Raw genomic sequence first — 26,820 nt, 5'->3', positions numbered from 1 at the left:
TCCCAATACTTTTGGTTTCCTTAAACTTTGAAATGGTTCACCCAATATGGATAAAAAATACCCTCAAGTTAAAGTTGACAGTCTGCACTTTAACCTCATCGTCATTGAATCATTTCAAATCCCAAGTGCTGGAGTACAGAGAAAAAACCACACCAAAAATGCACTGTCCCAATACTTTTGGAACTCACTGTATCATACATGGAGATGGGATCTGTGTTTCGACTCAAGAAAGACACACTGCAGAGTGGCGTACAGTCTATGGGCAAATCTCAAATGACACCCCACCGTGCCTCCTCAGTAGTCCGTTTGCGGGCATTTGAACCTGTATGTGTCCCGTTATTGACAGTATAACAGAGGAAATCTGTATCCCCACCAGATAGAGATAGCCAGTGTTGTGTGTTTGCTGCATGATGAAGAGGGAGACATGTTAGTTAATGAGGAAACATTAGGGGCTGTTAGAGTATCCCTTCTAAGGTCAATGTGTAGTGTGTGTGTGTGTGTGTGTGTGTGTGTGTGTGTGTGTGTGTGTGTGTGTGTGTGTGTGTGTGTGTGTGTGTGTGTGTGTGTGTGTGTGTGTGTGTGTGTGTGTGTGTGTGTGTGTGTGTGTGTGTGTGTGTGTGTGTGTGTGTGTGTGTGTGTGTGTGTGCATGCGTGCGTGCATGCATGCATGTGTGTCTGTGTATGTGTATGTGTGTGCACTGTGCACAAGCACGTACATTTGTGCATGTGCAGGCATGTGTGAGTATGTGCTTGTGTGAGTATGTACATGTATATGCTTGTGAGTGAGTGATTGAGTGAGTGAGTATGTACATGTATATGCTTGTGAGTGAGTGATTGAGTGAGTGAGTATGTATAGCATTTCTTTATCAGCATTATCTCTCAATCTAAAATCAGTCATGGTACAAGATGTTCTGAATCGAAACTTAGTATTAATTGCTCAGCCTAAGCATGTGACACAATTGGTGTATTTAATTTCAGAAAGGGAGGAGGGCAGTACTGTACACACCGCAGATATAAAAATGGATATTATTTGAATATGAATAACCATACATAACGATTTGAAATATAATTATTGCATACGGACTACATTAATGGTATAGACATGATATTTTATTGAAGCGAAACTGAAATATTAATCCGCAAAAATGATACATTTGAATTATTAGGTACTACCTTAATGAATATGCTAATTAGGGAGAGGCTGTCAAGTAGCGGGGCCCCGTCAGAGTGGCATTAGAGCTGCAGAACACACCTCGAACAGTGTGTTTGTGTTGGGTCAGTCAGTGTGATCTGACTTATTTTATTTATTGTGAGGATTTCCACTGATCCTGGGCAAGACTCCACATTGCTCCAACCAAGCAATTATGCAGGGAAAATTATTTAAAATTATATTTTAAAAAATGTATTACAGGAGAGGAGGTAATATGCATAATTGATGCTGTTTTTAGCACAATCATTAGTGATATTTGTGATATATATTTTTTTTTCGCTCCTTCATCTCAGCTTTTCATATCTAAAAGATTGCTGGTGAAATGAGTTCAATATCTTACATTTATTTGCCCATGTTCAAATTGCAGGCTTAAGTCTTCGTCTCGTCATCTCCCACTGTATGGGTTGATTGCAGTGCACGGACCAGTTTAATTGTGTCCCGTGGAGAACAGCAGTAAATGTTTTAAATGTCACCAAAATAAATTAATATTTGAGGTTTGATTAAAAAAGAAAGGGAAAAAAATCTAGCCAATATGTGACATATGAGCTTTTTCTCTATGGAAGCCTCGGAGGCACATTTTATTTAGACACAGCTAAGGGAGAGGAAGCCTATTATATCATTTATCACCGGGTGATACCATGTGATTTGGATCCCACCTCCTCCTCCTCCTCCTCCTCTACCACATTTTAATTTTGCATGATTAGCTGTGCGTCATTAAGCAACTTCGTTCAGACGAGACTCGCACTAAAATCCTGACAGAATCAAGACGGGGAATAGTTTAGGAGGGTCTGTGTCTGTGTGTGCCTAGACAGGGTGAGGATATATCAAGTGAGTGAGCATGTAAAAAAGAAAGAAGTGTGCGTGTGCGGGCATGTGTGTGTGTCTCTGACTGCGTGTGTATTTGTATATATTTTTATGCTTCCCTTAGAAAAAGTATTTCTGTATTTTTTAAAATATATAATACAGTCATACATGAAGTGTCCCATACACATATATTCCCAACATGTGCATAATGCAGCAGAGGCCCTATTTGTGCCTAAATTCTAGTGATTAAAACACTTATCACGTTTAGACTCTACACCTCCTTTACAAAGAGACCAAGAGGACGTGCATCTCTTTGTATTGCTTCATTTACACAATGAATGCATAATTCCTCCTGCATCACCCCCTTCCCCCTCTTAAATGCTTTCATTTGCAGAGGGACCGGCGTTGATAATAATGGGAGCTTTAAAAAAAAGGGGGGGGGGGGTGAAAAGAGAAGAAAAAAGGGTTGTAACAAGAGCCTTAACTGGTGCCTCTTAATCACTTCTAGGTTTTAAGTCATGATGCAGGAGTCGGCCACAGAGACAATAAGCAACAGTTCAATGAGTCAAAATGGAATGAGCAGCCTGAGCAGCCTATGCAGCCAATTAGATGCTGGCAGTAGAGATGGAAGATCAAGCGGTGACACGAGCAGCGAAGTAAGCACAGTCGAGCTGCTGCATCTCCAACAACAGCAGGTAAGTTGTGTTTCTCCTGCACGTCACAATGCCCTACTGCTAGCACAGGGGACAGGCACTCTTTCTATGGAGATGACACTGTGTGTTTAGTATAGAAATGAGGTGTTTTTATTTTTCTGCATTTTTTTTGGCGTGTTTACGACTGTTTTTATTGATAGTTGTTGACTGTGTGGTTGGGCATTTATGCGTTTGATTTTTGTCATGTTGCTGTTGAGGATTACTTGTCTGGAGGTCGTGTAGTGTAGTTGTTGCTGGTGTTTTATTGTGTTTTCTGCTGTTTTTATTGATATTTGTGTGTGTGTGTGTTTTGAGAGCTCACTTCAGCCGAGGCTGTGTGTGTGTGTGTGTGTGTGTGTGTGTGTGTGTGTGTGTGTGTGTGTGTGTGTGTGTGTGTGTGTGTGTGTGTGTGTGTGTGTGTGTGTGTGTGTGTGTGTGTGTGTGTGTGTGTGTGTGTGTGTGTGTGTGTGTGTGTGTGTGTGTGTGTGTGATCGAGAGAGAGAGAGAGAGAGAGAGCGAGCGACGTACAGAGCCGCTGCCTGTTGTGTGTGGGAGCCCTGTGTGTGGTTGTGAGAACCGTGGCTCAGCTGTAGCCACCAGAGGGCCTCCTAACTCGGTCCTATAGCCGCCCACTCTACTCTGCCACATCCCCGGGAGGCCTTTGACCAGGACACACTTCTTTAAAAGAACCAATCTGCATGATCTCTGTCCTGACTGCTGTCTCTCATCTGGCCTGTGGAATTAACAAAGAATTCATACATTTTTGTTGTGTAAATGTAGGTGCGTTTTTATTTTATTTTCTGTTGATGGGGTTGACTTTATTGATTGCTGTGTGTTATTTAGATGTTGACTGGGGCTGTTGTGCGGGAGCTGGGAGAGTCAGGCGCTGTTGGGGAGAGGAGTCAAGTGCTCGTGTCTTTTCATGGTGAATGATGGCTTTGACAGTTTGCCAAAAGAGCAGCGGTAGAGGTCGGGCTGTGCTTAAGGAGGCCAACGCCGCGGGTTTGGAACAATGCGTGTTTGCTTTTGTGTTTGGAACCCTGCGAGTGTGTGTTTGTGTGTGTTTGTGTGCGTTGTCTACTTGTAACGGTGTTAGTTTTTTTTGCTGTGAGAATGTTTCTATATTTTTACATGTGTGAGTTTGTGTCTGTGTGTGTCTGTGTTAGTGTGTGTGTGTACGCGCATGCTGGTGGAGGCAGCTGAAGCCCTGTGGTTAAGTTGTGCCGGTGTGTGTGTGTCTGATGGTGTGTGTGTGTGTGTGTGTGTGTGGGGGGTGGGGGGGGGTGCATCCAGTGTAGCAGAATGAGGCATGTCCTGCAGCCCTCCGCCCACCCCCCCCCCCACCCCTACACCACGCCTAACCCCCCCTGCCCCAGCTGGTGATTACAACAGCATCACGACACCATCGCCTCACCCCCTATTCATCATCACACTGCCTGTCTCTCTCCCTGCAGACGGCTGATTGGGGTCAGTTCTCTCCTTCTCTCATTATTCTTTTATGTTTTTAACCTGTCCTACTGTGGAGGACTGCAGATACATACTGACCGTATATATCTCACCATAGGCCTATATCGTGCTATAGGGCCCTGTGTGCCAAGGGATAGAAATCTATCTGCGCTCATTCACTAGTGGCGGGTGTGTGGAGTAGAATAGAGGTGCTGGGACACATTTATATATTTTTTTAAATAAGTCAAAAGAGTAGAAACAATAGTCATCTATTTGTAAAAAATGTTTTTATTTCACTGGTGTTTTACAGACGTACTGTTAGTATTTTCTAAAAATATATTATCATATCATAATGATGTTTCATGTTATTATTTCACTATGATGATTTTCTTCTAGCGCTTAAATCGCTTCAATCTAAAAACGCGAGAACAGATCTTCTAACTTTAGTCAGAAAGTCATTTACTGACAGAGAAAGTGGGAAGCCATACAAGAGGGCCACGGAGGGAAAGAGCACCGCAAGCATAAAGTATCCAGTTCAGTCGCCGAGACGGACACATTGTGAAGGGGAAATGTGGAGCGATGTGACAATCTTCTCCTGTAAAGAGCAGCTTTATTTCTGTGGAGAGACAGACACATTGAAATGAGTGGTCCAGCTAACAGGTCTCCCGAGGCCTTTTTTAAACAGAGTCCCTTGTGCTGTTAACTTCACACACTTCCTGTTCTGGGCGCTGGGCTCACATCGCTCTCCCTCTGGTCTGGTCTGTCTGTATGGAGAGGATACCTCTACCTTGGTTAGTATTGGTTAGCATAAGCTTACAGTTGTTGGTGAGTGGTTAGTGGATTGGTATCAAGGGTTGTTTTTTTTTGTGTGTGTGTGTGTGTGTGCGTGTGCGCGTGCGTGTGTGTGTGTGTGTTTTAACGTGATTTAGGTATGTGCTGATTTTTATCCGTACATACAGCACGGATTGTATTATACCGTGTGTGCATAAAAATGCTTATCTAAGTGTATTCCAGCACTTTTTGAAGAGAGCCTGAGTTTAATTCTCTGACATGCTGTATTGGGAATGACATTGAGTGTTCCAGTGGGCATAAAGGGAGCTGATAGAATCTCCAGTCTCTCATCATGGTGCTAGAGAGGAGGATTAATAAGCACTGATGAATTCTCCACTGTCCCTTCGGGTTCAGCTGTTCCACGGTCATCGCAAACACACCACCGACAGCTATAATTAGAAATACAGTATTTTAGCATGGTCTCTTTTTTTATTTGTGTTGATTTCCTTGAGGGACGCAGATCAGCATGTACATGAGAGCTTTTTGACTTTTTGGCCAAAAAGTAGGCGGGGAGAAGAAAAACCAATTGTATTTATATGTGTTTTTAATTTTTAATTTTGAACTTTTCTTCCCCAAATCAAAAACAAGATAGCCTTGAGATGGTTTCCATGCTTGCGTGTGCATTAATAGGAAGGGATTGAAAACATTTCACTAAACAGGTGGATCGCTAAGGTCAATGTCATTGCCAAGTAGTAAAAGCCTTTCTGAATGATAAATACGTCCGTGTCACAGCTGAATTTCAATCACACATTATGTCATCCTCTCATCACCATATTCCCAAGGTCTCCCTTAAATAGGCCTCATTTGATTTCAGATTGCAGATTAGATGTTCTGTGTATCTGATTGCAATTTGCCAGTTAGGCCCAGGTAGCCACACACTGATACATGTTACATTCAGCCTAATTACTATGCAAAACCATGATGATAAAAGCACTCAGATATGTTGCTTGCGTGTTTTTTTTTTTTTAATGAATTAAATCAACCTATGAGGCTGTGGTCGTACAAATGTATTAATAGGCGATAAAAATGAGTGTACATGGTGCTCTGCATTGATCTGCTGGATCCATACCATAATGTACTTTAATAGAGCTGTTAGTTGATTGCAGTGGCCTATAATCTATATGGACCTTATCAGGAAAATGGATGACTGTAGAGGAAGGAAAGGAATATTTATTATATTCAGATGAACTGTCCTGTTATGTACGGAGGCCAGGACCATTCACCTCGGCTCTAGTCCCCTGGCTGTCCCATAGCAGTTTATCTGTCACCAGTACCTGATGCTCTGCCAATTTAAGGATTCCACACGGGCTTATTTGAAATAAATCACTCTTGTTTGAGCTATTTAAAATTGTGCATTTCCATGTTTGCGAAATGTTTATTTGGCCAATTGTAAAAAAATATATATTTTCATCCCATAACACAAGGTGTCTATTCACATCTGTGGTTCCATCTGTGGCTCCAGTGCCACTGTGTTTGTGAACATGTGTATGTGTGTTATATACATTATGGGAACATCAGCACGTTCCTTACTGAGAACAGATTTTAAACAGTCACTTAGTGTGTCTGGCCTCGGCTTGTTGGTTTTCACAAGTAAACACTCTCCATCTACTGCTGCAATACTAATGACAGAGAGCTCCCCCATCAGCACCTAACAAACAGACCTCTGTGTGTGTGTGTGTGTGTGTGTGTGTGTGTGTGTGTGTGTGTGTGTGTGTGTGTGTGTGTGTGTGTGTGTGTGTGTGTGTGTGTGTGTGTGTGTGTGTGTGTGTGTGTGTGTGTGTGTGTGTGTGCGTGCGTGCGTGCGTGCGTGCGTGCGTGCGTGCGTGCGTGCGTGCGTGCGTGCGTGAGTGAGTGCGTATCAGGTGTGCAGGGGGCCACTGGGAGTTTTAATTACTGTCAGTCAGGAGGATGCAGGCTCGAGACGCTTGTACACAACAGCTTGCCAGGGCTTCTGTTTTCTTCACAATCCATATTCTGGGTCTTTGCCTATAGGGAAAATGGTGGAGGTGGAGGTGGCAGTGATACATTAAAAAGTCACTGTGATGTGATGCTGGATGCTGTATATATCTGCTCCATCCCAGCTCATCAGGACAAACAAAAATAAGGACCCCCCCCCTCAGATGCAAATCTGGGCTTTGCCCTTGAGCATAATTGAAAGGCCTAATCACCCTGGTTTTCTCCCCTCTGGAGCCCGGTGAGGGAGGTGACTCTCATTTGCACTCTTACACAAAGAACCTCATTAGGTTTATCTTTACAGACTGGCCCGACTGGAGTGTGTAAATAACACACCTCACCGTCAGTCTACCACAGACTACACTGTGTTTTCCGCCAGGTTATGATAAAGGGTTTCTTCTTGAAAATGGACAGTTGGAAAGAGAAGGATGTTGTATGTAGTCATCGTTCTAAATGGAGATAAGAGTGTTGGTTTGAAAGGCAGAAAGTGACAGGAACCCACAGTTTGTGTCGTACGCATCTCTTTTTTTTCTCTCCATCACTGTTTCCACAGTCGAAGGATGGCCCCTGCCTCCCTGCTCCATGCCCCACTTATTTATAGTGGGTAGAGCTATACATTTCATTTAGAATATTTCACTACTATCTCCCAGACGGTCCCTTAAGTACTGCACATGCAGCCTGACATATAGACTCGTCCTTCTCCCCTCTATGTCGATGACACTCAAGATATAGGATGTGAATGACAGACAGGGCGACGTTGCTGCTGTTTGCTCCCCTCCCCGGACAAAACAGGTGTATTATTCTTTTATCTTTCTCGTCACCCCTCGCTTCTTCTTCTTCTCTTTTTCCTGCTTTAAACCTGGAGTGTCCATCTGTGTTTAAGACACGTTACATGTGGCTTCATGGAATTTACAGTGTGGCTCCCGCAGTAACTCCATTTCACGTCCTGGTCTCCTGAGACCCACGGAAATGTCAAGCTGCAAGGCTTTGAAAGAGAGACGAGGAGGAGAGAGGACTGGGGATGGAGGAGCGGGGGAGAGGAGAGAGACAGAAAGGGAGAGGAGTGAAATCTGCTGGAAACAAACACTTATGAGCATTTTATGCTTGAGCAGCTGGGTGCAATTGTGAGCGGTGCGCGCGTGAGCGGTGCGCGTGTGAGCGGTGCGCGTGTGATCGGTGCGCGCTGCGCGTGTGGGTTGAGGTGCATCATGGGTGGAATACAGCAGATCAAGGGCAGGGTGGAGGACGGGGGGACCTGGTGGCAGGACAGTGTGTTCACCGTGTCACCGACGGTGTCACTGCCCACACACACACTCATGACAAGCTGCCACTCTCTCAGAGAACACGTGTTGATAAGGTCCAGAAAAGTAGTTAGCATTATATTTCTGAAGGTGCCATATTATTACGTGATGTTATGGTACTTAGCATTAGCAAGATGAGAGTAAGTGTAGGCTACATTCAAAACAGTAGTAGTGCAGCATTCATCATACTCCATAGTGCTAGAATACTGCTAGGACTGCTGTAGGTTAGAGCCAGTGATTAGAGCCAGGGTTAACCTCTCTTTATAAATAAGACCCAGCCAGCCAGTGCAGGTCAGGATCAATGGCCACTTCACAACTCATTTCCTTTTATGCCTCCTAAACCGCCTTGCTCCGCTCCCTACGACCGGGAAAGAAATAGTGCTCGATCCATAGTCCTGGATCCGTAAAGCCCCCGGCTATTGCTACAGCTCAATGCCCAACAATAATTTATTTGCAGATGGCTTTTTTTCGTCTCTCTAAGAATGCATGGCAGATTTTTCACCCCTTAACAATAATTGTATTGAAACAGGCATTCTGTCATTGTTTGTTGCCCACTCCCCTGTCATTGACTAACAATAGACTAGCAGGTCGTTAATACGGCGAGGTGGAGTGGCCAGTCACTGAAGGTGCATACATAATGCCTGGGTTCGTGATGTAGAGTATGCTGGGGGGAAGGAAGTTTAAAAAAAAAAAACGTCCTTAAAGATGCAGTTGTAGAGAGTAATGCATTGCCGCTTGCCTCACACAAGCGATTCCCCAAAGCAAGTGGCTTAGACGTTTGATAGCCTGCGACACCGCTATCCATTTAACAGAGCTTAAAAATAACACATATGCATATGCCCTACGTCTTAAGCTGACAACCAAGAGGCAGGATTTGCTAGAAGGCAGCTTTGGAGCGTTGTGAATTTAACAAGCATGTCTGGTATTACAGTTTCTCTCCGCTTTGGCCATGAATAGTCACAAATCAGCCTCCGAAACGCCTGCCTTGCAGTTGTTGTTTTTCCTTCCCTCCTGTAACAAATATTACAATTATCCAAATATTGTTAAAGGGGATGGCTAGAAGTAGGCAGCTCCAGTGTCCACGGTCCTTAGCCCTTTTCTTAACCCCAACAGTTTCCACAATCCGTTGACCAAACACCAGATGTCAGCTAGCAGTCTCTGCTTCTTATGTACGAACACTATCAGGTGACTCCAAACGGAATCTTCCTCCTGAATATGTGAATGGTCTGTTCCCCCCTGAAAGCTGTGGCTGGAAGCCTGCTAAGGGAAGGGATGCTCATCCTCCACCCACAGCCTCCCAACCAACGCTGTATACATATGTAGTAGGGGCCTTTTTCCTCTCTCAGCCGGCTGCTCTTCTCCTCTTCAGGGCTTTTCGAACAAACCCAGTAAATAAGCTCCTGCCTCACCTCGAACCAAATACCCAAGAGGCTTTTCAAACAGACATACATGTCACTTAGCTCTGGCTTTACGGTCTGCCTTTCTCACTAGTGGGCTTTCGTTTGAAGCGCCCCTTGTTGGTCCAGAGGCCTTAGCCGCTGACGTTCCCCTTCCATTTCCTCTCCTGTCATTCTGGCCCGGACGTCTTCATCACTTCAGCCATTCTGGGTGTCTCTCTCGTCTCCTCTCGTCTGGTCTCGCCCCAGTTTAAGGGAGGCCATATGGAGGTAAGAGTAGAAGGCCCACAGCAAAGGACCCCAGCCTTGCAGACCAGCCAGACCCTCTAAATGAAGCTGTTCTCTGTTCCCCATCCCCAGCAGCCTGCCAGTCCTCATCAAGGCCCTAACCACTGGTTATTTACCCGCACTGGGACAACTTAACTGGGGTTGAATTGATCAGTGAGAGCAGTGGGAAGCTGCTTCGTTGTTTCAGCCTGATAAGGGAAGGCTATGAGCATATGCAGAACATGCTTTGTGGTATGCGTAGCAGCGTTTCAAGCTCGAGTAGACACTAAGCTGATATTGGGTTTCACGCTTGAGTCTTTGTGCACGAGGCACCAATGAAAATGGGACGATTTGATTGTTTCTGCATATGCATTTATCAGAAGTTTACATGATAAATATACATTAGCTGAGTGACTTGGCCATGCGTGGGATTGTTTCAGTGATATTGCTGCTTTATGCGTTCACTTTCACCTGTTTGGACTTCATCATCCAATTCCCTATGAAAATGATAATCGTAATTTGCACAAATGTCAAATTTTTGTACCCCAAACGAGTTTCTGTCGTTTGTCAGCCATGGGCTTTTGTCAATGTTGTTAGAGTGCAGAAATATTGCTTCTTTGGTACAAGTTTTTTATCATCCGCATAATTTCACAGTTGATTTCCTATATTTCAGACTTCAACATCGCAGTGTGTTTATCACTTTCGGTACGAACTTTAACTACATTATAGGTTCAACAGCATCAAAGATATACAATGCATGATCATCTGAACAATGTTGAGGATTGAGACTCTTACAGTATGAAATCATCCCCCTTCCCCTTTTTCTATATTTCTATGCAGTAGCTCCTTCCTTCGCTATAAATTATCTGTCATTTCTTTTTGATGTAGATTCAAGTCAGAGGTTTTTTTAATAACCAGTGTAATTGTGCCGGCCTTGTGTGGAGTGCTGTGGAGGGAGTGATCATGCTTTTGGCACATTTATCAAAGCCTTAAAAATAAAAAATAAATAAAAAATGCAAAAAGCCCCCGCTTCTCACATGGACACACTAAGTGAGCGACACAGTGATACATTTTCTTGTTAGGAGAAATTACATCCACTGACTTGAGTTACTTCAGCATGAAATTGAAAAAGAAGCATTTCTCCTGAATTTCCATTCTTGATTCAATGAAAGATGTAGATTAGACCCTTTGGAAAGGGGAGGAAAAGAATGAAACTAAAGAAGTATGACTTTTTTCACGCTTGGAGGTTATTCTTATAAGCGTGTTATGGGATGCCGGTGAAAAAAGGGTTTTTGTTTATGGGAGCAGGGGTATCGTCAGCCAGGTAGTGGTCTGAAACAAATATATTTCACGTTGTTTTTTTCCACCAGTGTGTGTGTGTGTTTGCGTACGCGCATGTGTGTGTTTGTGACTGCTTGTGTCTAGGTCTGCAGATGTGTTCACTGGTGTGTGTGTACGTCTTTATCAATGGGGCTTGTGCTCCTCTCATTTCCCACCTTAACCAGGCACAACTCTCTAGACGGAGCAGTGTGATGGTAAGCGCTTCCAGAGCCATAGCTCCTCTCCTCCTCTCTCCCTCCCAGCCTTCCTCCACTTCCCAGCCTCCCTCCACCGCGGGCAGGCAGGCAGGCAAGACACTGATTGATAGACGCGGCGTGTCAGAAAGGAGAAGATAACTGTATCTATCGCAGCTCACTTAAAGGTCAGACACACGGAGTAATTGGAATATGCACAAGACAACTGGATGAGATAGAGTGGTGGGGATGGTACGTGAAGAGAAGGTGGTGTTGAAAGCGTAACTCCATAAGCAGGGAAACAGTTGACGGAGATGCATTGGCCCTCCACGGCTAGATGTAGTGGCCATTAACTTCAGTGATCTTTGGTGGAACCGGGCGTTCATTGAGATTGGGCCCCGGAGATCCATCACTCTGGCATCTCGGATGGGCCGGAGGCTCTTCCCATAGAGGCTAATGACAACACAGGACCCAGGTAATCGAACAGAAAACAACCACTTTCTGGCCACCTACAGTCGGTGAAGGTGTGCTGAGCCAATCAGTGCACAGTGTTGTCTTACTAATTCTTTCCTTGTTGTTTGTGCCGCCATTGTTGGTGAATTGGCTACAAACATGAGAAACAGCCTAGCCCAATACAACTGCTGTGTGCGCTCTATATTCCAGCCCATACACAGTACTAGCCTAGCTCCACACTCAGCCCAATGGCTATTGGGTTAGTCATGCAGTCATTAAGGTTAAGTCATTTACAGCTAAGGTCAGAGTTGCATTTAATCGACCCTGGAGGTAACACTTACCACACAACCTGAGCCCCAGCCAGGTCCAGACTCACTCTATTGACCTGCAGCATGAGAGCCTCCGAGGGGGTGTGATCAACTGGCTACAGCAAAGCACACTGGAGCTGATTATCCCCGTTGTCTAAAAGCTCAATTTCTGTGGAAGGGAAGAGGCAAGGTTTCAATCTACTTAATGCCAACGAAAGATGCTCTTGTCGTTCATGGACAGTATATGATTCCTTTGGTTGATACCCAATGATAAGCAATAGGGGTGCGTCAAGGTGATTTGGTAATGATGGGTGTTAATGGGGGGGATTAAACCCGCAAACAAGCTCAAGGATAGTTAGTTAATAATATAACATTCAGATATGGGCCCAGGCCTGTTTTTGGCATTGGTAATAATGAGTTGGATGTGGTGAAGCTTTACTCTCATATTTTCATTTCAATTAGATTTTGTTTACAGTCCTATTATGACTCAAGGTTTTTGGCAGTGTAGTGTAGTGTGTGTGTATGTGTGTGTGCGTGTGCGTATGCGTATGCGTGTGCGTGTGCGTGTCCGCATGTGTGTGTCTGTGTCTGTGTGTGCATGCATGTCTGTGTGTGTGTTTATCATTTTAGGCATGTGTATTCTTATTGACATCCTGCACAAACACATCATCTTCCGTCGATGCCGTTGAAAGGTTCCCTGCACTCCTGTGCCGTAGTCAGAACGCTCGTAGCCTCCGGCCGTCCACTTTGGTGTGGGAGCCACTTAGTAACTCCCCGTCATTAAAGACAGACACAAACAGAACACTGATGGAGGAAAACAACTTCATTCTGTCTTCCCCTCGCGCTCAGAAACACACACGTTTTAGCTACAATCCAAATGCTTTCCAAGCATTGCTGTTTCCACTGGCTGGCCCTGGTCAAAATGAACTGTAGATGCTTTTCATGCAACGTTTAATAGTAGGTATTCTTCCAACTGTGTGATGTTCAGCCATCTGGAACTGTGAAAAGGAGATGGATCATAATCACTTGAAGGGGGAATCAAGTGTGTGGCTGAACCATTAAGAAGTTGTAGGGTGCAGACAAACACAGGCATGCACATACACACACACCCCAACACATATACTGATATACTGTATACCAAGGGGGGAGTACAGCTTGCAAGACATTAAAAAATATATATATATATATTTAAAATTTCCCCCAATTTCTAGGTATCCAATTGGTAGTTACAGTCTTGTCCCATCGCAAAGGTCGAGAGCCGTGGTCGAGAGGCAAGAGCCGCGCGTCCTCCGAAACACGACCCAGCCAAGCCGCACTGCATCTTGAGACAATGCTCGCTTAACCCGGAAGCCATACGCACCAATGTGTCAGAGGAAACACCATACACCTGGTGACCGTGTCTGCGTGCGCTAGAGCTCGATGGGACAAGGAAATCTCGCCACCTCATGGGTCACGGCCAGCTGTGACACAGCCTGGGATTGAACCCGGGTCTGTAGTGAAGCTTCAAGCAACAGGATGGAGTGTCTTAGACCACTGTGATTTTAATTGATTTTAACAAACAATTTGTCCCCCCAAAAATGCAGCCCTCCGTTGAATTTCAAAATGTCAAAATCCCGATGTGACCCTCAAGCCAAAAAGTTTGCCCACCCCTGCTGTGTACACACACACTAGGCATGCACGTACGCACGTACACGCACACTCACACATACACTCTCTCTCCACACGCCTCCCTCAGGTGTAAGTGAAAGGCAGTCTCTTCTCTTTTTCATAGTAGATTGTGGCGGCTTTCAGTTCTTCAGCTGTAAAGGACTTCCCTAAGACGAGCAGATAAAAGAGCTGTCAATGGCCCGTGAGTCACCTTATCTAAACCCAGTGATATATACTGCAGTTGAAAGTGAAGGCTTTACTAGAACCACCAGAAGAGAAGCGGGATAAATAGAATTTCATAAGGGAAGAAACAGGGAAGAGATGCATCGAGACGGTGTCAGGTGGTTCTCTGACTCGCTCCCAGCAGTGTGTTTTATGTGGTGTATAAGTTCACCTCACAGGTTGCTGGCAAACTGTAAACTATTATGCGAGCTCCATAGACACGATTTCCTTGTATTTGCACAGAATATCCATGACAGGAGGTGGGAAGTGTATGAATGTTTGTGGTTGCAGTGAACGATGGCAGGCTCGCTTTGTTTGGTGTGTTATTGCTGGTACCGTTTCTCTCTCCGCCAGGGCGGATGGATAGAATAGAATACCCTCTCTCTCTCTCTCTCTCTCTCTCTCTCTCTCTCTCTCTCTCTCTCTCTCTCTCTCTCTCTCTCTCTCTCTCTCTCTCTCTCTCTCTCTCTCTCTCTCTCACTCTCTCTCTCTCTCTCTCTCTCTCTCTCTCTCTCTCTCTCTCTCTCTCTCTCTCTCTCTCTCTCTCTCTCTCTCTCTCTCCACTGATGGGCTGAGTAGACCCATGTTTTGTCTCTCTCCCGAGCTGGTAAAATAAGTGTGAGGTTGCACAATGGAGCAGGATTCCATATTTTCTACCCCCCTCCCTTCCCCTATAAGTGCACAGCTTCCTGGGGTAGCAATGACTGAATTCATCTTCCAATTCACTGGGGAGGGCTGAGCTATGCCGGCTCTGTTTACAGTGGCAGAAAGTTAATATAAATTTTCATCAGAGGGGGAAGTTTACACATATGATTCTATTTGTCCTTCGTTATTAGCACCTGAGTCTGGGGCTGGGGAAGCATAATTGTCTACAGACACAGGCCAAATAGATGCAAGGGGAAGGCAAATAAGCACACCCCAAAATCATTTCCATTGTTTGTGTGTTACAATCCCTCGCCCTGGGATTCTTAATCTAGAGGATCAATAAACAAGGAGAGAGAGGGAGGACTAGAGAGAAAGAAGGGAAGAAAGAAAGAAGAATGAAATTGAAGGAATTCTTATAGAGAGAATTACTGAGTGAGAGATAGAGGGGGGATAAAGATAGAGAGGGAGGGGAAGGAAGAAACAGACAGAACGAGAGAGAGAGAAACGGACGTAGAAAGAGAGAGACTTTTGCTCTGTTAGTAGTGAGTCGTGGCACCAGACGGAGGAAGCAGAGCAGAGCAGCACACAGAAGCCCATTGTTCTGCTGGTTAGCTCGCCTCTCCGTCCTGTGGCTGAAGCAGATTCTCGACGGACTGCTCCCTCGCTCTCTTGCTCCTTCCACCTTTGCAGACTCTGTTGATTTATTGACTCATACATAAAAGTGCTCATTACTCCCACATCCTCTCCCCCACCTCTACTGCTCAGGTGTGTGTGTGTGTGTGTGTGTGTGTGTGTGTGTGTGTGTGTGTGTGCGTGCGTGCGTGCGTGCGTGCGTGCGTGCGTGCGTGCGTGTGCGTGCGTGTGTGTGCGCGTGTGTGTGCGTTTGTCCCTCTCCACAACAACCGTAGAAAAACACCATCCTCTGATTCCACAACAAGCCGTTTTTTTCCCCCCAAATATGAGACAATGGCCTGATTTATTTGTGTGAACTCTCTCTCCCCTCCCTCCGATGCTGATCCACCAACTCACTGACTTTTGTGTACCTCTTGTTTGTTGGGCCTTAGTCAAGCTCTCCGCTCCCTGCGTCTGTGTCCTCCGACTCTGCCACAGTTTGTTCCTGTAACTCCCGTCTGAAAGGTGTCGTTATTTTCCCGTAATGGTTTCTATTCTGAGGAGCCAGTCAAGCAGAGTGCAGGCGAATCCCCCTGTATTGTGTGGGGATGGGCTTTGTGGAGCTGGGGGTGATAAGGGAACCACTGCCAGGTATTGTTGAAGCCACTGGTGCATTACTGTTCTGGGTGACCTTTTATGAAAGGGATACAAATCTTTCTACTCCTGCTAGTAAGTCACTTCAGTTAGGGGAATCAATACGAGGATACACCAGACAACCAGACAGAGGCTTTGGTCCTGTGTCAGACTAATTGGACGATTTTGTGTACAGAATATACAACACACGTTGTATGCAGATGTCATTCATGCGTCTGTCTTCCTGTTTGATCCAGTGAAAGACTTCAACAGGATTCCAATTCCATCGTTACGACGGCACCAGGTCACACTTTGCTTGCTTTCATGAAAGTCCATCCACTTCTGCATTCATGAACTGTGTAGAATGCTTTTTATCCCCCTCTTCATCCCGCCAGCCCCTCCAAGGAAGCCTTAGCCTCTGTTCTATCCTGAATCCACTTACATAACGCAATGTGGTGTCAATATTTTGCTGCGTAGTGTCAGGCCCTCCGCTGCTATCTACTGCAGCCGTACCGCCGGCAGGCCACAATCCAATCAGCCCCTGTTTGTTTGTCCAGCTTAAACTGTTTGTGCCTTGTTTTCCGCGGCATGCGACTCCCCTCTCTCTCCCCTGGCTTGAAAAAGTGTTGCACTCGTCTTTTTTCTGTCCTCCCCCTCTGTCTGTTGTCGAGCTGTGTTTCCCGGTAGCAGTGAAGGGAGGGTAAGTGGAGATAAGCCCAGGGTCTGGTGTCTAGTAGGACATGTCTGCTTGGAGATGTTCTGGATGACAGAGTCTTGTTGAACAGCAGCCCTCTGCCCTGCACAGAGGATGGGGACTACTGTTACACACACACACACACACACACACACACACACACACACACACACACACACACACACACACACACACACACACACACACACACACACACACACACACACACACACACACACACACACACACACACACACACACACACACACTAAGGAAGTAGCATCATACAGGTACTCTACATTCTTTAATGACTAGAACGTCCACCACCTGTGCAGTTCAGGAAGTGACATCCCCAATCCAAACACAATGTCACGGTTCCTTTTGATATACCGTAATTCTGATTTCAGGGTGCATTTCATACAGTCACTAGTATACGTATTGGAACGAGTGGCATTCCTTCAGATGACTTATTTCTCCCTGGCCTAAGATAAAAACACAGTCACCATAAGCAATCTGTAGATTTGTAATGGTGTGGCCAATCATGACGAGCCGCTAATGTATTTCATGCTTGTTTAAGATGTTGGAATGCCCCCCCCCCCACACACACACACAAAGGTGCATTGTGATGTGTTCCTTATTACCTCTCTGCATTAAGTCTAAACACAGGCTGTGGACTGAGGGGGGGGATATGGCTGACATATGTTTCTTTAGGCTGTCTCTCTCCTCTTTGCAGTGATCTCTGCACGCCTATTCATGTAGCAGGGGGGAGTGCCTGTGTAAACATTCTAGTTTCTCCCTCCGTTTCGCATAATAGTTGCCTGAATTCATTTCTCCTGACCTGGCTATCTGAAACCAATTACACCACATCCATTTGGGCTGAATCTTATTTTCCTAAGGATCAGTCGGTGGAGCCGTAGCCTTTTCTGTGTGTGTGTGTGTGTGTGTGTGTGTGTGTGTGTGTGTGTGTGTGTGTGTGTGTGTGTGTGTGTGTGTGTGTGTGTGTGTGTGTGTGTGTGTGTGTGTGTGTGTGTGTGTGTGTGTGTGTGTGTGTGTGTGTGTGTGTGTGTGTGTGTGTGTGTGTGTCTCAGTATGTGTGTGTGTGTGTCTGTGTATGTGTGTGTGTGTTTATTTTTTTTGTCTTCTATCCCCAGCGATGGATATCAACATCAAATATGCCGTTCTGAGTGCCTTGTTATTTATGTTAGAGCCAGAGCTCTTTCGCAGGCCCCTTACAGCCGTCTCAAGAATGCGCGACATTGTTCTGTTTATACAGTGTGTGCATTAACAGACAGGAGATGTCATTTTCCGTGCATAGCAACCCAGGTTAAATAGGAGGACAGCTCTGTATGTTTTGTCTGTGCGCCGTCGCGAGTCTTCAGCAAAAACTTTTGATGACTTTTCTTGGCATGCCTGCTTTGTATAGTCAGGCGGAGAAGAGAAGAGAGGAGAGGGGGGAGAGAGCTCTGTGTGTGTGGAGTTAGGCCAAGTCTATATGGATGGTGAAAACGGATGGCTGCTTTCCCCCAGTAACGACTGAATATTCAGAAATACTGACAGTAGGAGAAACGTAACCTCGGCTACGCCGATGACTTTCCTGTCAGTTTTAAGGCCTCGCAAACTCCCGCGCTGCTTCCCGACAGCGGGGCTGTGTTGATGCGGAGTGCGTTAGAAAAGTACAATTCTAGATTGTGACCAGAGTTCTCCTCTAATAAGCTTGAATCGAGTTGAGCTGTACACTCCCAGTCGCAACGCCGTCAGGGCCGATATCAAAAGCGCCATTAAAATGGCTCATTCCCTGTCCTGTTCTCCTCCTCTTCACCTCTGACCCTTGTCTTGTATTGAGTGACTTTCTTGTCTCTGTTTTTCTACAGTTCAGCAGAAAACAGTCCGTGTTGATTCCAAGGACATAGAAGCATTTCCTCCTGCTGATTCACACTGCAGAGGGCAAACCAACCCCAGCCACTCGGTAGTGGTTCTGTTTGGTACTGTATTGTGAATCAAGCATCAGTGCTTGACTTGGGTCTCAGAAAGTAGCCCAATGTCACTGTCAAATGTAGATTCGTTGGAGCCACATATTAGTACTACACTGATTTCTTGGAAGTCTCGAAACCGGGGAAAGTTGTTTATTGTTCACATTTGCTCCGTCACACAAATGCGAACATCATTTAAAATCGGAAACCAAATCTGAATTTCTCCTTCATTCTAAAAGCCCAAGCAAAGCGTAGAAAGACCGACAATCGGTGACAGAGGTAGTACTGCCAACCCTGGTAGATGTTGGTGATTTTTTTGTCTGTCTCTGAGTTTCTTGTGAAGTAAAAGGCCATGGCTCATCACACTGGTGGGTTTCAGCTGAGGCTGAGGCTGAATCTGAGGCTCGTCCTTCTGAGGTAGACGGATCAATGCAAGTTAGAACCCAGCGCCACTGCATTGTGTTTGTTTACCTTGGTTCAGCGCGTCTGGCTCCTGTGAGCTTCCAGCAGACAGACTGGCAGCCCCAGCCCTCCCCGGCCCCAGCCCCCTTGCTCTGTCTTTTCATAATTGATCAGGGGGATGGCTGCCGTCCCAGAGGGTTAAGACGTGGCAACCCTTGCTCCCTCTCTCTTTCTGTCTCTCTGGCTCTTCCCTCTCTCTCTTTCTCTCTCTCTCTCTCTCTCTCTCTCTCTCTCTCTCTCTCTCTCTCTCTCTCTCTCTCTCTCTCTCTCTCTCTCCCTGTCTCTCTCTCTCTCTCTCTCTCCATCTCACTCTTGTCCCTCTCTCTCTCGTCTGTCTCTCTCCCTCTCTCTTCTCTCCCCTGTTTGCTCAGCATCTCAATGTACTAGTTCAAACATTGTTCACACCAGCTGGCAGTGCAGTGCCATATGCACATCCTGTCAAAGCAGCTGTTGTCATGGATACTGGCAAGCACCAGGAAAATAAAACAAGGCCCCATGATTCTCAGGGAGGAAGAAGTGTCACTCTCCATCTGAAGGAGATGAGTTTTTTCCCTTCTTCTTCTTCTTCTTCTTCTTCTCCTTCACTCAAAAATAAACACCTGTGAAGGTGTTGTGTTGTTTTTGTGTTTTTAACGGTATGCTTCTGTTTTACTTTTGGAAGGATATTTATTCTACAGTATGCTGCTGCCATCTGCTCTCAATGGCCTTTCTGGCATATTGACTTTCGTCAGATGTAGCCTTGAAGCAGTGGAGGAGTAGGTAGCCATCATACCATATGAGTTTTGTACTTGTCAGACATACAACCGAGGCCCTTGTAGTGTACTGTATCTTCTCATCGCACCCTGAGAGTGTCTGGGAAATCAAGCCTGTCTATAAATCTATCAGTCATGTCTAGGTGTTGATGATAGATGTTTAACATTTCCGGAGTGTGATTTTATAATTCTCTCTGCCATGTAAACAGCATGTGAGCCAATTTCATCTGGCAGAGAAAGGGCTTCTCTCTCTCGCTCTCACGCTCTCTCTCTCTCTCTCTCTCTCTCTCTCTCTCTCTCTCTCTCTCTCTCTCTCTCTCTCTCTCTCTCTCTCTCTCTCTCCCTCCCCTCTCTGTCCCTCCCCCTCTCTCTCCCTCTCTTTCTCTCTCTCTCCCTCTCTCTCTCTCTCTCCCCTCTCTCTCTCTCTCTCTCTCTCTCTCTCTCTCTCTCTCTCTCTCTCTCTCTCTCTCTCTCTCTCTCTCTCTCTCTCTCTCTCTCTCTCTTGCTCTCTCTCTCTCTCTCTCCCCCTCCCTTCCTCCCTCACTCCCTGCCTCTCTCTCTCTCTCTCTCTCTCTCTCTCTCTCTCTCTCTCTCTCTCTCTCTCTCTCTCTCTCTCTCTCCCTTCATGCGCATAAGCAGCGTTAATGCATAGTGTTAAACCTGGCCTCCTAGTTAATTCACTCCAAAGGTAATCTGATGTTGATTTTGTCAACTTTAATTACGGCTTCTAGGAACACTCCACATCGCCTGCCTCTACTTCAGATTGATATTATGAATATGCAAATGGCCTAGTAATTTGCCGAGAAGTGGGTATTTCAGTTGAGCACACACTAGACAGGTCAATTCTACTGACGCCTTGCTTTTTTTCTTCTCCAACCGCCTCTTCAAGGGTGCTTTAGACAAACTGTATTTATCCTTGATCATGGCTCTGTGTGAATTATCACAAAAATGTAAGCCATGTCAGAGAGTGTCGCTGAAAATATTGGACAATATTTCTTGACAGATTTTGGCTAATTTAATAGCTTTTATTAATATTTTCAGATGTTATGGTTGGTTGTCATCCCAAAGAAATCCTAATGTTATCTTTTGTCTCTTTGTCTCTCTCTTCTGTTTTTCTCCCCCTCTCGTTGTCTCCCCCTCTCTTTGTCTCCCCCTCTGTCTCTTCCCCATCCCTATCTCTCCCTGCTCTCTCCCCCTTGTCTCTCTCTCCCTATCCATGTTCTCTTCTCTCTCTTCCTCTCCAGGCCCTACAAGCAGCGAGGCAATTACTCTTACAACAGCCAGGCAGTGGCCTGAAATCTCCAAAGAACAACGACAAACAGCGTCCATTGCAGGTGAGCAGCATGGTCACTAATCTCTTAAATCCATCCATAATACATGCTGTCTCGGAAAGAAGATTTCCTCTGCTCCACAAGTGTGTTTGATTTGGCAATGCAATTCTGGAACCTGTCATTGGAATTCGCAAACCTGGGACAGCCTGTCCTCAAAGCAAAGCGAGCAGTTTTATACACAAGGAAACAAATCGATTTGTCAGCCTCTGTTTTTCCAACGTTCGGTGGTCAAATCTCCACACATTGTCTTATTTTTATATCTTTCACCAGATGTAATAGAATTAGGGTGGGGGTGAAAGACGATAAAGTATTCTGAAGCATTTTTTTTCTTTGTGTGAAGATAAAAGTTATTGTATGGAATGAAACGCAAACGATATGAAACGCAACACTTTCCCACAATTGATCCATACTATTGCAACGCCACCAGGTCCAGAGGGGACTTGCATGCACAACGCCACCAGGTCCAGAGGGGACTTGCATGCACAACGCCACCAGGTCCAGAGGGGACTTGCATGCACAACGCCACCAGGTCCAGAGGGGACTTGCATGCACAACGCCACCAGGTCCAGAGGGGACTTGCATGCACAACGCGTCCGATTGAATCCAGGGGTTGTTCAAGGCAACTCATTTTAACTCGCTGTCATTTGAACTCCTCAACGCTCATTTTGCCTTATCGATTCACAGCCGCGGTCTATTTTGGTTGTCAGCGGTTTGCATGAAGAGCACAGTCACACGGCATCATCTGCTCCTGTCTTCCTTCACTCCTCCCTTTATTCTCTCCTTTATCCCGGTTTATTCCTTCTCTCCATCCACAGTCACACGGGGGATCTATCACTCCGCTCATTTAATCAACAATGAGACGGTTATTTGCTCTGCTAGCTTCCACGGTTACGTAAGCCCCTTGACATCTGCGACGGCTTCTCAAGTTTTCGTTTTTTTTTTTTTTTTTTTTGCGGGAGGGTTCAAATTGAAGTGCGAGAGTGTGTGTGCCCTCCACTCGGCTAATAAGTGCTATCAAGGAGCACTGGTTTACCTCATTACTAGCCCTGTGCATTTAATGAGAGATGGGGAAAATTGGCTTTAACCTCATCGTTAACATTTTTCGCAGAGTCTTAACAATGGCGACACCTTCGATTTGAGACACACTCCTGTACCTCATTACATGGTGGCGAAAAGACAAAGGTGCAAGCAACGTCCTCACACGTTCTTTTTCATTGAGATAATTCAAGTCGAGGACATGTGCCCGTGTCGAGAAGTGTTAACATTACCGGGCTCGTTCATTCAAGGATTATTTTTCTTTGCGTGTTTCACGCAAAGAAATGAGCATTGCTGGCAGTTTGAAGATATGAATTGTTTATCAAACAAAAGCACTCTATTCTCTACTTGTGTACAGTATTGTTAGGTCCATAACATTTCACCAGTTGGCTGCACTGCATACAGAAAATGATGGGTTTCACAACCCAGTGAGTGATCTGCAAATTGCTGTACTTGTGTAATACTTGTGAGGAATAGTATTGGATGGGGGGGGGGGGGGTAAGTCTCTGTGATAGCGCCAGCAGCAGGTCCATGACCGATCCACGGGCTCTAATAACAGCAGAGAATGGTAAATATTGAATATTTACATTTGCTTACTCCCATCCTCTCCTCATGTTAGCGATATGAATCAATATGAATCGGGGGCCGTGTGAGCGGCGTGTAGTGACTCTAGTTAATCCATCTGTTGATCCGGCCTTTATTGACATCTTCACCTCTTTGTTTTAAGTTGTCCGGACAGAAAGTCTTTGTAGCCCGTTGTGTTCAGGTGTATATCAACTCGACACCACGTTGCTTTGATTGTTGCTTTAGCTGTGCGGTTTTATTTCCCAAGTCCGCCATTTTGACTTGTCTTTCTATTGTTAATCATGAGTATTTGGATCGTAGTCAAAAGGTGATAATGTAACTATTCAGGGCCCACGTCGCCCAAGAGATTCGTAATAACACTGTCAAATGTTCATATGGAACACTTTTATCGATCTTCCAATTAAGTTTACCCAACAATCTAGCTTTTATTTACCTGGATTACAAGGCCAAAAAGCTCCATGTCTTCCACTCTTCAATAGCGCCTGTCGTGATTGAGTCACCAGCAAAACTAACTGCATGTGTTCCTCTGCAGGTATCAGAGAAATTGATCCCCTTGTCTTATTAAAGCAGCTAGAAACATGGAATGGATTAATATGAGTGTGACAGGCCTGCTTACTGCTTATACACTTCTAAGTCACTGATAAAATCCCAGCGTTTTCCAGTATTTAAGAGCAGGGAAGACAAATACACTGTAGATTATTTAGTACACAAGCATATAAATGCATCAGCTCGCAATTTTAATTACTTGTATTAACGGCTAAAGGCTCGCGCCTGACTAATTCTATCCGGTGGTTCATCGCGGTGTTGACGCGGCGACACAAGCTGCTTTTCCACATTTGCGTAATGTGACAGGTCTATCATTACCCAGTAAGCCCATGGGAGCGCTCAATAAACACCTATTTCTCCCAGTAAATCCCCTCGCCTTCACCATGCTGCTTACAAGGATTTCCCAAGGCACACAACACCCTCTCGTCTCTGTTCTACTGTTATACCCTCCCTCTCACTGTGGCAATATCTATCTCCCCGAACGCATTTATACACTGACATTTGGAATACAAATAAAGAGACGGGCGAGATGACGAATAGGGAAGGGAGGATTACCGAGGCCTTTGCAGTCTGACAATTGTTCTCCCGAACCAAATCACCATCTCAAGTTGTCAGACGCCGTTGATAAGGCCCTTGTTAGTTTGTTTGTTTTCTATTGTCTGATTCCCTCCTCCCTTGATGTGGGCTGGGCCCTGGCACCTTAGCGATCCGCCTGGGACGTATGTGCCTTTAACACGCTGGGTACACCACAAAGCCTGGCACGGTGACACATGTATAACGTGTGCGCTGAACAACGATGGCGCCGCGCCGTCTGGTAGGCACGTTAGGTGTTTTCGGGGGGCGTGTACATGTCAGGGAGTGAAGGGCTGCCATGGCTGTAGGACATGTCACATTGATGAACACAGCATAAAGAAGGTGGGGGGTGATCGGCTGACCTACTCTGAAGACCGTTGGAGAGGGTTGACCAAGCCCAACACACACACACACACACACACACACACACACACACACACACACACACACACACACACACACACACACACACACACACACACACACACACACACACACACACACACACACACACACACACACACACACACACGGTGTGAGAGGCGCATTAACGAGGTGATCGCACCGCACTGTAGATTAACAAAGGAGGTCTTCACTCTGTGTGTCAAAGACACCCCGTGGTGGAGTAGCTAGCTCGGCCCTCCATGCCTCTTCAGATTATGCAACCCAGACAATAGATCAGTGCCCGAGGTTAAAATTGGATTTGCCCCTCAGCTCTATTAGCATAAAAGACATAGGAAGACTCTCTAGCCCCTCCCTCGTTGACTTTCCCTGACTCTCTAGTAGTTGACGGTTAACCATCAGCCATGCAAAACCCGAGCCGTGACAGGTGTTTTCGAAAGCTGTTTCTCTTTAATGCAATGTTGCCAAGGAGTGCGCCAACCAACACTATGTCGTGTTTTTAAGGCAGTTTAACGGTATTGACACCAAGTATCATGCCACCAAATCCACCTGGTACGAACATACAGTACAGTGGTTGAACTCTGAACCGTGTAAAATGACTGACTGTTACAGGTTGGCTGTTCGGTTGGTTTTATGGATGAGAGGAGCTGTATTATAAATATGATGTTGGCTCTTGCCTTTCTACGTGGTTTAGTGACTCCAGATCTGCCTCCCAATCAGACTGTGGGCACTGGGCCATCCTGAGGGTGTCACTGTTTTAAAGGTCGCCGCCATACATCTCATCACAGTGAAATATCCCTACGCCCCTTTCCTTAACATTCGTCTGACTATAGTCCCCCATCTGGAACACGGGACACTGAGAAAAGGCTACAGAGACATTGGTGGATAAGGTAGGAAACGCAGGCTGAGGATGTTATTTTACATTTGCATGTATTAATATCTATCTGCTCTGCATTCCCCCTGGTAGTGGTAGGATCTCAAAATAGGAGAGAGAAAAAATTATCACAGCGGAAAAACATTTTGTTATTATTCATGAAGAAACCTTCTGTTGACTCTTGGAGAAGGAGGAGGAGAAAAAAAAGTGTCAGCACATTTTTACTCAAACACCCTCGGTGACTGCATGCTTTTGTAACAAGAAAACAAGATTTTATTCCCCCCCCCCCCCATCTGTGTTAGTTACACACACCTACAGGACAAGATTGCTAAATTGCGAGGACAGAGGAGGTTCATCATTGTGATGCAAAAGAAGTTGAAATATAACCCCAAGGCAAGCGGCGGCAGAGGAGGAACAAACATGAAGAAAGTGCTACATCCCCCAGACCTTTGATGTAGCAGCAACAAATGTACCTTCTGACAGAAGATGCATGGAAGCAATAAGCGAGTTATACCAGACCCTTACACATGCAATCTGATTATTCTGGCCCGGGTGTTAATTGGATACTACCTGGCAGATCTGATACGAGTAGCAGCCCTGGTGGTGGGAAGCCTTTCCAAGTGATGAACTATAATTCACTGAGCTGCTTGAAGCACTTGTAATTTAGAGCGTGTCATTTGATGAAGCGGCTGATCCAGTGGTCTCTGTAGTACCTGGGACATCACAAGGCAGAGTTGCTGTTCCCTCCAAGAGTACCAGCTACTACGGCACACACCAAGACAACTGGTAGGAGACCCGTTCGGAAATACCAACTGGGAAAGACAGTACAGTGTGCTAGTGTGATAATACAGTGTGTCTGCTCCTCTCCACTAGCCACTGGAGGCTATAAACACTATTATAGACACTGTCGTAGTGACATACTACAGTACAGTACAGCACAGTACATCTCCTCCGCTTTATCAATGAAAAGGGAATCAGGGTTATCTACACAGAGATAGATATGTTTTGAAGGACCCCTGAGCCTACCATAACCCCCCCCCCCCAACAGTTTTATTAGATGACTTCATGCCATTGGTGTCTTTATGTTTTGATAGATTGCATGTCCCATACTGTGCTGATTTGGGAAAACATTTTCTAATTTACTTAGCTCTAGTCCTGACAATCTGGAGTAGTGATCTCCTAATCCGAAGTGTGTGTGTGTGTGTGTGTGTGTGTGTGTGTGTGTGTGTGTGTGTGTGTGTGTGTGTGTGTGTGTGTGTGTGTGTGTGTGTGTGTGTGTGTGTGTGTGTGTGTGTGTGTGTGTGTGTGTGTGTGTGTGTGTGTGTGTGTGTGTGTGTGTGTGTGTGTGTGTAAAAGGGCAAGAGCCATTACATTATGTGTAACACTATGCCCACTTCTCTGAGAAGTTCTGAAAAGTTAGCAACGCTTGCAGGTAGGGAAGGAGGCCTGGGAGGAAGCCTTGGTGGTCTGGCTGTGAAGTAGCCCCCTATCAATAAGAGCCGTGCCACCATTGGCAGTAATTGGTTAGTAAATGAGCAGTGTCAGCTGAAAGGGACTGGAGGGGTCAGAAGTTCAGCAGCTCAGAGGGAGTCTGTAGTTTGGGGCCCATGGCCCCTCGGGAGCCCGGGATTGAGATGAATTAGTGGGGGACACTGGAGGAA

At 45.7% G+C, this 26,820-nt stretch overlaps 1 protein-coding gene across 18 annotated transcripts in view; it reads left to right on the top strand.

The window, feature by feature from the left end:
• LOC124013961 (forkhead box protein P2-like) overlaps positions 1-26,820 on the top strand; it is a 116,798-nt gene that overhangs the window by 46,888 nt on the left and 43,090 nt on the right. For 16 of the 18 annotated variants that reach the window (XM_046328569.1, XM_046328568.1, XM_046328562.1 and 13 more), the window contains 2 exons: positions 2,523-2,709; positions 21,058-21,147. In XM_046328569.1, the coding sequence (XP_046184525.1) occupies positions 2,533-2,709; positions 21,058-21,147 (267 nt within the window). In that variant the 5' untranslated portion in view covers positions 2,523-2,532. Of the gene's footprint in view, positions 1-2,522; positions 2,710-3,207; positions 3,483-21,057; positions 21,148-26,820 lie in introns of those variants that run through there. The other 2 variants (XM_046328564.1, XM_046328565.1) reach the window with 2 other exon arrangements.

This window comes from Oncorhynchus gorbuscha, linkage group LG25, assembly GCF_021184085.1.
Source record: "Oncorhynchus gorbuscha isolate QuinsamMale2020 ecotype Even-year linkage group LG25, OgorEven_v1.0, whole genome shotgun sequence".
Classification (NCBI taxonomy): domain Eukaryota; kingdom Metazoa; phylum Chordata; class Actinopteri; order Salmoniformes; family Salmonidae; genus Oncorhynchus; species Oncorhynchus gorbuscha.
The sequence above is the reverse complement of the archived record's forward strand: the minus strand, read 5'-3'. Positions and strand labels throughout refer to the sequence as shown.